The sequence below is a fragment of the Haliotis rubra genome, unplaced genomic scaffold (assembly GCF_003918875.1).
Source record: "Haliotis rubra isolate DU_JTF1 unplaced genomic scaffold, ASM391887v1 Scf130, whole genome shotgun sequence".
Taxonomy (NCBI): domain Eukaryota; kingdom Metazoa; phylum Mollusca; class Gastropoda; order Lepetellida; family Haliotidae; genus Haliotis; species Haliotis rubra.
The window spans coordinates 78,185-90,454 of record NW_025765226.1 but is presented as its reverse complement, the minus strand read 5'-3'; the positions used below and the strand labels follow the sequence as shown (position 1 = coordinate 90,454).

Here is a 12,270-nt window from a genome sequence, read left to right as displayed (position 1 = left end):
GACACGCTTGTGGCAAGCGGAAGATATCTTTTGTTTGGTAAATATTTACTCTGTAAAATAGTATGGGTAACATTTGGCGGATGATCCTTCATCAAAAACTGATGTAGAAAGCACACACTGAACGTAACATATAACACGGTACGTTTAATGCGCTTCACGCTAATATGTGTAACACACAGTTGAGAATGACATGCCACAGAACATAAAGAGAGGTGAGGTGAGGTGAAATTGGGTTTTACGTCGTGCTTGAGAATATTTCTCTCATATGACGACGTGCATGCGTGTGTATGTGTATGTGCGGCTGCTTGTACTAGCCCAGACTGAAGCTGGTTTTATAGTGCTAGCCCACCGAGATACCACTGAAGCATGAATACCCCACTCAGACACATTATACTGACTCCAAGCCGACGCGGTCGGGGATCGAACCCGCGACCCTTCCGCTCTCCGGGCGGACGCTCTAACCACTACACCACGGAGGCGGTCGAACATAAAGAGAACATACATAGAACATAAAGAGAACATACATCGAACATATAGAGAACATACATAGAACATAAGGAGAACATACATAGAACATAAAGAGAACATACATCGAACATATATAGAGAACATACATAGAACACAATAGAGAACATACATAGAACATAAGGAGAACATACATAGAACATAAAGAGAACATACAAGAGAACATACATACCGCATAGAGAACATACATAGAACATAAAGAGAACATACATATAGGAGAACATACATAGAACATAAAGAGAACATACATAGAACATAAAGAGAACATACATAGAACATATAGAGAACATACATAGAACATATAGAGAACATACATAGAACATATAGAGAACATACATAGAACATATAAGAGAACATACATAGAACATAAAGAGAACATACATAGAACATAAAGAGAACATACATAGAACATATAGAGAACATACATAGAACATATAGAGAACATACATAGAACATATAGAGAACATACATAGGAACATAAAGAGAACATACATAGAACATGAGGAGAAACATACATAGCACATAAAGAGAACATACAGAACATAAGGAGAACATACATAGAACATAAAGAGAACATACATAGAACATATAGAGAACATACATAGAACATATAGAGAACATACATAGAACATAAGGAGAACATACATAGAACATAAAGAGAACATACATAGAACATATAGAGAACATACATAGAACATAAAGAGAACATACATAGAACATAAAGAGAACATACATAGAACATAAAGAGAACATACATAGAACATATAAGAGAACATACATAGAACATAAAGAGAACATACATAGAACATATAGAGAACATACATAGAACATACAGAGAACATACATAGAACATATAGAGAACATACATAGAACATATAGAGAACATACATAGAACATAAAGAGAACATACATACCACATAAAGAGAACATACATAGAACATAAAGAGAACATACATAGAACATAAAGAGAACATACATAGAACATAAAGAGAACATACATAGAACATAAGGAGAACATACATAGAACATATAGAGAACATACATAGAACATAAAGAGAACATACATAGAACATAAAGAGAACATACATAGAACATAAAGAGAACATACATACCGCATGAGAACATACATAGAACACAAAGAGAACATACATAGAACATAAAGAGAACATACATACCGCATAAAGACAACATACATACGGCATGAGGAGAACATACATAGAACATAAAGAGAACATACATAGAACATAAAGAGAACATACATAGAACATAAAGACAACATACATACGGCATGAGGAGAACATACATAGTACATAAAGAGAACATACATAGAACATAAAGAGAACATACATAGAACATAAAGAGAACATCAGTACAGACAACGGTACGCTAAGGCCTAGCACACTACTTAAGGAACTCACAAACTAAGATGTAAGTCCTCGGCAAGGTAACCGTGTCTTATGTTCTGACAGTGTCTGCAAATATCCCTCTGCGCAGAAACCGCTTGATCGTTTTTCTCCACATGAACACAAGACAACAGAAGTATTGATTCAGTCTCCATGTCCATTTAAAGGACATTTTGACTTAAAATTTAACTTTGTATTTCGACCTTGCGTTCTCAAAGGTATTCAGGTTTTTGTAAACATTCTCAATTCTAACATCTTCACCAATAAAAAGTGTGTTCGAATTCATGCAACATACAAATTTGGCAACCAAAGCATATCGCGTTTTATAAACTGTTCAAAGTGCGCTTTAAAATGGTCTTGTAGACCGTAATATAGTTAAAGTTTGGAAAGGTTTTTACCATTAACTGAATGGTTCTTAAAATGTATTCACCAGGTATGCTTTATTTCAAGGCAGCAGTAGTGCTGAAATGTAGAAACATCACCAATACGTTTAATAATCCACTCACTCACTCAAGCATCTGTTTATGGTTTAATATCTACGTTGTGGTCTAATTCTGGCTCTGACAGTCACATAGGTACAATGGCGCAATTTCGGAAGAATGGATAATGTCGGGACAATGGGTAATTTTGGAACAATGGATAATGTTGGAAAAATGGGTAATGCGGGAACAATGAGTAATATCGGAAGAATGGGTAATGTCAAAATTATGGTCTGATATGGCACACAGATATAAAATTTGGTTTCATACAGACACAATGCTCTGATATCAGCGCTATATGTCATATGTTATATGTTTGATTGCACAAGTTAAGGAAAGTGGAAGTGGAGAAGATAGCTGACTTTATGTGCTGGCGATCGCCTCACTCTGAGAGTTTGTGTTCGAATCCCAAATGGTAGTAGCATCTGTACCTGACACAATGATCTGGTATCGACAAAATGATCTAATATCGACATAATGATCTAACATCGACACAATGATCTAACATCGACACAAGCATCTAGTATCGACTCAATGATCTTGTATCGACACAATCATCTAGTATTGACACAATGATCTAGTATCGACACAATGATCTAGTAGCGACACAATGATCTAGTATCGACACAATGATCTAGTATCGACACAATGATCTAGTATGGACTCAATGATCTAGTATCGACACAATGATCTTGTATCGACACGATCTTGTATCGACACAATCATCTAGTATCGACACAATGATCTTGTATCGACACAATCTAGTATCGACACAATGATCTTGTATCGACACAATGATCTTGTATCGACACAATGATCTAGTATCGACACAATGATCTAGTATCGACACAATGATCTTGTATCGACACAATGATCTTGTATCGACACAATGATCTAGTATCGACACAATGATCTAGTATCGACGCAATGATCTAGTATCGACACAATGATCTAGTATGGACTCAATGATCTAGTATCGACACAATGATCTTGTATCGACACGATCTTGTATCGACACAATCATCTAGTATCGACACAATGATCTTGTATCGACACAATCTAGTATCGACACAATGATCTTGTATCGACACAATGATCTTGTATCGACACAATGATCTAGTATCGACACAATTATCTAGTATCGACACAATGATCTTGTATCGACACAATGATCTAGTATCGACACAATGATCTTGTATCGACACAATGATCTAGTATCGACACAATGATCTAGTATCGACACAATCATCTTGTATCGACACAATCATCTTGTATCGACACAATGATCTAGTATCGACACAATGATCTTGTATCGACACAATCATCTTGTATCGACACAATCATCTAATGTCTGCAGGGCCTCATTAACAATATATCCGGAACTAACACTTTGAAGCAGTTGAGCTTCGTGTGTTTTGACTGCATGCTAAAGCCCCTCCTTCTCAGAATCCTAAACTGTTGCGTCATAATCCTAAACTGTTGCCTCATAATCCTAAACTGTTGCCTCAGAATCCTAAACTGTTGCCTAGGTGTTGTGTTACAGCTGGATGTTTACATGGTATCTGGTCTACTAGCCACTTGTATCGAGCGCCACTGAACTAAATATCTTTATGTGAAATCGCTAGCTTACGTCTGGGTAAGAGAGGCCGCAGTCGATGGAGTTTGTCTTTACAGTGCTGTCAGTTTGCTGACAGTAGCAACAGCTGACACATATAGGGAGGACTTTACCGTCGTGGTCGTCGTGTTTCAAGTTTTCAACATACATAATCATATTTGTCATCAACATACGTTTTCCCAAACTCAGTGTTAATTATTGTGACAGGTCAACCTTAGTCACAATGCGTATATCTATATATAAAATAAAGTTCCTGATGCCTGATGTAAGACATTTCCGGAGCTACTATAGACACTCTAGGTACAAATCAATCATTGTAATTCTACACAGTCCCCGGTAAAAACGAGGGTCAGAATTGCTCTTCAACAAACCAAACTGTTCACAAGATGCGTCCAGTGGGATCTGGTGGTCAAGATTGCTGGCCTTAGTTGATGCATGTCATCGTATCCCACCTTGTAAATAGATGTTCATGATGCCAGTCACTGGATAGTCTGGTCCAGACTTGATTATTACAGGCCATCCTCTTGCAACTGGAACAAAGGTCATGGAAACCACAAACAGCAATATTTTCAGTGATTGTCCAGAGCTGACTAAAGTGTTTCCTACCACGCGTAGTCCAATATGATTCATGCTCCATTTCTCTCTCGTGTCAACAGAAGAAGTTCGAGTTCTTACAAGACTACAAGAACCCTTGTTTTCACCAAAGAGTGAGGAATGGCTTCAACGACGTCCTCTGCTTGCCGTATTTCCACTTGCTTGGCGTCGACAAGTGTGGCACCACTGATCTCTTCGCCCGGATCTTAGCCCACCCGGAGATAGACGCCCATGATGGTCTTTCCGGGAAGGAGATGTTCTACTGGAGCACATTCCGATATGGTCAGTTGTTTGTGCCGTTTACTTGCTACTTATTGTGTATTCGGTTTTGGGTTTGTATCAATTTCACCATGTGCTTTATATGGTTGTACTGTCTGGAGCAGCTTAGCATCAAAAGAATTGGATATGTTGGAGTTAACGCAAAGGTATTTCTGTAGAAAGGTGCAAGGTTTGCCTAAACGCACTGCCTCTCCTGTGGTTCTAGATACCCTGGATCTACTGCCAATTCAAGGGTATGTAGAAATATCTTGTTTGCTTATGTTTGGTAGAATTTGCCGTCTAAATGATGCCTATGTTGTTAAGCAATTATTTCTTCGTCGTCTATTTGAATCCAGATGTATGATCATCATTGGTAAATCCCCGTCACCTATCCTGTACTCGGTTAAGCTCGTAAACAAGTATGGCTTGTTTGGCGCTGTTAATACATACATCACAACAGGTGTTATATGCTCTAAAGCAAAATGGTATGATGTTGTGAAATCCAGAATTTGTGATTCTTATGAGAGTTTGTTGTGTCACCAGATTGCAGCGAGAGAGGATCTCTCCATCCTCGATAATCTCCAAGGGGAAAAGGTTACGATCACTCTCCACTATAGTGGATAGTGATCGTAACGTATACCCTGGAGATTATCGAGGATGGGATATCTCTAGATATTGTCTTATCCGAGATAAGACAATATCTAGAGATAGATATTGTCTTATCAGTGCCCTCACTGTGGGAACTAGCTTTGATTAATAAGCATAAATTTTACAAAATCTCTTATATTATTCATGTTGGCTGTAAAAAGATTGAATCCAGAGAATGCATATGTTTAATAGTAGCTTTGATATTGTTAAACATGTTATTATTTCCTGTACAGATCTTAATGATTTGGGAAATGAAATGTTTGAAAGGATATGTGATATTATATCAATATCTGATTTTGTTGAATTTTGGAGAAATGACGATGATGAAATAATTGCATATTTGCTTGGTGGATCTTGTACAACACTTGGTAATTTAAATATGACAGAATGGGGGAAGGTTATGTTGTCAGTGTCTGCTTTTATGACAGTCTTGCACAAGTAAGTGTTTACTGATTCATTGCATATTCAACTAGACATATTGCTGTAACGTGCAACAGTCTTCATATGTTTGGACTGACTGACTGAGTTTGGTTTTACGCCGCTTTTAGCAATATTCCAGCAACATCACGGCGGGGGACACCAGAAATGGGCTTCACACATTGTACCCATGTGGGGATTCGAACCCGGGTCTTCGGCGTGACGAGCGAACGCTTTAACCACTAGGCTACCCCACCGCCCCTCATATGTTTGGAGGAAATAAAGATGATCTATCTTTTTTATGACAGGATGTATATATTGCAGGTTATGGGATTAGAGCCTGGAACATGAAGACGAAAGAAACAGTCGAACATTATATTTTCCGGATGAAGAAAGGCAAAGAACTTATAAGACAGGCATCTACAAATGGATTCCACGATCACATAATTGGTATACAGATCTCTATAACTGTATATATACATGCAAGTCATGAATATTCCATGACTGTTGGGTTAGTTACCGTTTGACGATAGTCATTACAATGGGCTGCGATTCTGTCACAAAATCAATAACAGTCAAATGGTACAAATTACGTATTAAATGCCTCAAATAAAAGGTCATTATCTGCCCATGGAGAATATATATCGCTGAACAGCTCTGATATACGATGTAAGTAACTGGGGAAAGAGACTATAGCTAATAGAGAACATCTGTGAACGCGAAAGGACGACAAATGCGTAACAGAACAAGCTACCACAGATGGTGTTCCAAGATCGCCTTTTCTTATGTGTGTATGAATCATGCATGCAATTTCTACACGATGCCTAAGTGCACAAAGTATATATTAGTACCCGTGAACGTATTCTCTTTTCGTCGATAGATATGCATGTAACGATAACATCACACCTTGACAGTGCGTTGCCACCAAAAGGAGATATCAGGGAGTGTAGGCTAGTTGTGCAGTACAGACAATCTGGGTATTGAACTTGCCAGTGTAATGGCGGCGTGGCACTAAGGTGATAGGAATCAACTGGCTGATCATATAAGGCGATCATAAAGATGTATCGTGTATGTTTGAATTCGAATATAAGTAAATCCATACACTGCGTGTCATTGTCTCTCAAGCTTCTGGTTGTTTGTTGTTTATTTCTCGACAATGTTTCATAGGAACAGTTGTTGCGACTTTCAGTGTAAGCTGACACCCTGACTGTAAGACTCCAGTGTTTAATTGATCAGAAACATGCTTGAATGTTTCCCGGGATTGTAGGAGTTGGCATAATTTCTGGAATTCAGTCTCCCCAAAGAACGCATGGGCATCAAAATATGTCTTAACAATCATGTGACCAGACTCTTGGATGGAAATGTCGTCACAAACCATCACATTCAAATTATCTTCTGATTAAAAATAATTGTAAACTATACACGTGAAGGAGCGATTATCGTTTTATCTCCATTCCATTTTCGTTTCGGCAAATAATTCCAACCCACTTCTACTTATACTGAAACACTTCTACTTATACTGAAACACTTCTACTTATACTGAAACACTACTGAAACACTTCTACTTATACTGAAACACTTCTACTTATACTGACTACTACTTATACTGACTTCTACTTCAGGGGACGGAACGCCTCTTGATTTCTGGGATTTTCGGGGCTGGCCAATTATTCCCCAGAATGAGGGTTTGGAGGAACCGGAAGTGCTAACCCCTCACTTGATGAGCCACCTCTACAGAGACCCAAAGTTTATTATTTTGTTGAGGAACCCAACAGAACGGTAGGCTATTGGTCTAGGTTGTTTCAAACGTTTTCCGTCTTTCTCACACGTACTACGACATGCATGTTAGAATATGTATTTCGAGGGATTACATACATCACTGTACATGATGTAATCCCTGCATATTTTGCCTTGAGCTATCACAGTTAAGGCACAGGGGCGATCGTGTCTTGGAGTGTCGGATAAATGGTAGGACAAAGTACCATGGACGCTTACAATCTCTTAGGAAACACCGTAGAATTGTCCAAGTTAATTTAGGGGTCATCATAAGTTTTATATATGTGTCACTCACTTACTGGCTTACGGGTGTCTAGTTGAGATCCGACCTTTGTCACATGCAATCAGTATTTCCTAATGTATTTCGACTTTGTGGTTCATTGAACTGATGCTATCTATGGTGATGTCTTTTTCAGGTTATATTCTGATTACATATTCATGGGAGACGGGTTGACTCCAGACACGTTCCACAAACACACTATTGAGGCGCTGGATCAGTTGGAGACGTGCTTCAGGAACAGAACAGTCCGATGGTGCCTGTTTGACCGTCGGATGAATCTGGCACTACCAGTAAGTCCATAAGTCTGGTACTACCACTAAGTCCGTAAGTCTGGCACTACAAGTGAGTCCATAAGTCTGGCACTACCACTAAGTCCATAAGCCTGACACTACCAGTAAGTCCATAAGCCTGACACTACCAGTGAGTCCATAAGTCTGGCACTACCACTAAGTCCATAAGTCTGGCACTACCAGTGAGTCCATAAGTCTGGCACTACCAGTGAGTCCATAAGTCTGGCACTACCAGTAAGTCCATAAGCCTGACACTACCAGTACGTTCATAAGTCTGGCACTACCAGTGAGTCCATAAGTCTGGCATTACCACTAAGTCCATAAGTCTAGCACTACCACTAAGTCCATAAGCCTGGCACTACCAGTAAGTCCATTAGTCTGGCACTACCAGTACGTCCATAAGTCTGGCACTACCAGTGAGTCCATAAGTCTAGCACTACCACTAAGTCCATAAGTCTGGCACTACCAGTGAGTCCATAAACCTGACACTACCAGTAAGTCCATAAGTCTGGCACTACCAGTGAGTCCATAAGTCTGGCACTACCAGTAAGTCCATAAGTCTGGCACTACCAGTGAGTCCATAAGTCTAGCACTACCAGTGAGTCCATAAGTCTAGCACTACCAGTAAGTCCATAAGCCTGACACTAAGTACGTTCATAAGTCTGGCACTACCAGTACGTTCATAAGTCTGGCACTACCAGTGAGTCCATAAGTCTGGCACTACCAGTGAGTCCATAAACCTGACACTACCAGTAAGTCCATAAGTCTGGCACTACCAGTGAGTCCATAAGTCTGGCACTACCACTAAGTCCATAAGTCTGGCACTACCAGTGAGTCCATAAACCTGACACTACCAGTAAGTCCATAAGTCTGGCACTACCACTAAGTCCATAAGTCTGGCACAACCAGTGAGTCCATAAGTCTAGCACTACCAGTGAGTCCATAAGTCTAGCACTACCAGTAAGTCCATAAGCCTGACACTACCAGTAAGTCCATAAGTCTGGCACTACCAATGAGTCCATAAGTCTGGCACTACCACTTAGTCCATAAGTCTGGCACTACTAGTAAGTCCGTAAGTCTGGCACTACCACCAAGTCCATAAGTCTGGCACTACCAGTAAGTCCATAAGTCTGGCACTACCAGTGAGTCCATAAGTCTGGCACTACCAGTGAGTCCATAAGTCTAGCACTACCAGTAAGTCCATAAGCCTGACACTACCAGTACGTTCATAAGTCTGGCACTACCAGTGAGTCCGTAAGTCTGGCACTACCAGTGAGTCCATAAGTCTAGCACTACCACTAAGTCCATAAGCCTGGCACTACCAGTAAATCCATTAGTCTAGCACTACCAGTACGTCCATAAGCCTGACACTACCAGTAAGTCCATAAGTCTGGCACTACCTATGAGTCCATAAGTCTGGCACTACCACTAAGTCCATAAGTCTGGCACTACTAGTAAGTCCGTAAGTCTGGCACTACCACCAAGTCCATAAGTCTGGCACTACCAGTAAGTCCACAAGTCTGGCACTACCAGTAAGTCCGTAAGTCTGGGACTACCAGTGAGTCCATAAGTCTGGCACTACCAGTAAGTCCATAAGTAAGTCGGGTGCTGATCCAGGGTATCATAGGTGATCCAGGGTACAATAAGTGATCCAGGGTACATAGATGATCAAGGGTATATAGATGATCCAGGGTACCATAGGTGATCCAGGGTACCATAGGTACCAATGAGTTTGTCACAATAGGACAGTCTAGAAACGTTAGTAACTGTGGTAACTTTTCGATCTTTCTTTGCCTGGCAATTTAATTACTCCTGGATATTTTGTATTTGTTTATATTACCATTCTATATCCTCTACCATATCTGTTACCTAGGGATAGGAGGAAGGAATTTACATGTATTCCATGTCTGTTCTAGACGCGGATTCACGTTGGGTGTTATGCAGTCTTCTTGAAGGAATGGTTGTCCGTTTTTCCCAGACAAAGTTTTCTCATCCTGCGGACTGAAGATTACAAAAGAAACATCAAAGATCACTTACACCAAGTGTTTCGCTTCCTCAACGTCAGTAAGTGTGTGTTCAGCTGAACGTTCTTTTGAATTAAGTCAGAAAAACGCTGTCACCTTCATCCAGGTGATTACCCCTAGTTGTCACTCTGTATGTACAGACCTAACATTCGTTCATCCTAATGGGGGCGGTGGGGTAGCCTAGTGGTCAAAACGTTCGCTCCTCACGCCGAAGACCCGGGTTCGATTCCCCACATGGGTACAATGTGTGAAGCCCATTTGTGGTCTCCCATGCCGTGATATTCCTGGAATATTGCTAAAAGCGGCGTAACACCCGACTCACTCACTCATCCCACACATGACATTAAGCCATTCAAGGGGAACAGTGTCGTCCGTATTAACGATGGGGCTTAACGCATTTGCTTGTTCTTTCGATTCCCCATATGCGTACCATGTGTGAAGCCAATTGTTTGTGTTCCGTTCTGGAATTTTGCTAAAAGCGGCGTAAAACCATGCTCACTCACTGTTACGGGTGACGGTACATCGAGTGAGACAGTGGTGACTACATGGTGCGGGTTACAAGCAGGAACATCCAATATCGATACTGTGTGTCTCACCGTCTGTGGTGTAGTGGGTAAGCAACATGTACGGAGAGCGGAGGTTCCGTGGTTTGGTCCGTTGGAAGACGGTACTTGGCTACTTGTTATTGCCCTGTCTTGCTCGACATTAAGGGAAAACAAAGAACTGGTGGGCTCTGGTGTTTAGTTTGAACGAGGTTTCCATGTTAAGCTGTGTCAATTTACGTGTTTCTCAGAGGTAGCACTATGACACCGGCAATAACCCGGCTGAGCAGACACACGTACGATTACGCACGTCATCATCTACGTGCAATAATCATGGCAACGACGTTGAAACTTAGATCACCTCCCCCAACCTCAACTTACTTCACCCCGCTTTACTTCAACTAACCTACCTCACCCCACCTCCCCTTTCTTCATCTCTCCTCAGCTCGATAGTAACCATGAAATCAAAGAACAGTTTTGATCAGTGACCTTTCCAGTAGTCTTTGTCCAATATAAACAGTGTTCGAACAGACATTTGTCTGATATTCTATATCAGTTCAACTTCGATCTCAACAAAACAATGCTGAGTTAAACAACATACAAACAAAGGTTGGAGATCAACAATATTCTCTGAACAATTAGCATATTCTTCCAAGTATTGAACAACTGTGTTTCACTGCATGCTATTCCTATTGCTGTGTTACAGCCAAACTGTCCGACGATGAAATTACGGAAATAGCCGGGCGTGAACGGAAACACGTGACTAAGCAGAAAAAGACTGCCGGGCCAATGAGAAAGGATACCCGCATTTTACTAGATCGGTTCTACTTAACGTTCAACAAACAGCTTGCCGAGATATTGCAGGAAGGGAAATATCTTTGGAAGGATGAAACATAAATTAAAACTGACTTTCGGAAGCTCAAGTCTCCAAGAAAGCATCATCACATACAAAACGTATAGGTCACAATGTTGTTAGTGTCGTGTGCTAGGGTATTGGCAGTTAAATAGTGTTGCCGTATTGCAATACACTGTATAGTACGATTCGTATGGACGCGTTGTTGAAACATTAAGACGGGTGTGAGGAAGAGACATTATTCGAATTTGGTAGATTCCAAATATTTCAGGAAGGACACTAGATACGGAACTGAAGCGGGTGTAGTACTGATGTTATTACCAGACAATCAACAGAGACAAACAGGTGCAATACTGTCTATGTAACAACATATAGAAAGGTCAAGGCTGGAACGTTTGAAGGCCAAACCAAACCGGAAGTATGTGGTGTCATGGTGCTGTAAAACTAACTTCCGGCTCAGTTTCTACCCATCTCGATAAGCGACAAGGAAGATGATGCTGTCAGATTGAAAGGCGTATTTGTGTTTTATCATAAAGTAATGCATTAATTGTTTGCAGATTCTGCCA

General features: G+C 40.5%; 1 protein-coding gene across 1 annotated transcript; it reads left to right on the top strand.

Annotated features, from left to right (window-relative positions):
* Positions 1-4,278: 4,278 nt before the first annotated feature.
* Positions 4,279-11,748, top strand: LOC124267300 (carbohydrate sulfotransferase 15-like). The gene is made up of 6 exons (XM_046702219.1): positions 4,279-4,287; positions 4,679-4,898; positions 7,562-7,718; positions 8,132-8,285; positions 10,202-10,349; positions 11,558-11,748. The coding sequence occupies exons 1-6, from the start codon at positions 4,279-4,281 to the stop codon at positions 11,746-11,748; spliced, it is 879 nt and encodes a 292-aa protein (XP_046558175.1).
* Positions 11,749-12,270: the final 522 nt, after the last annotated feature.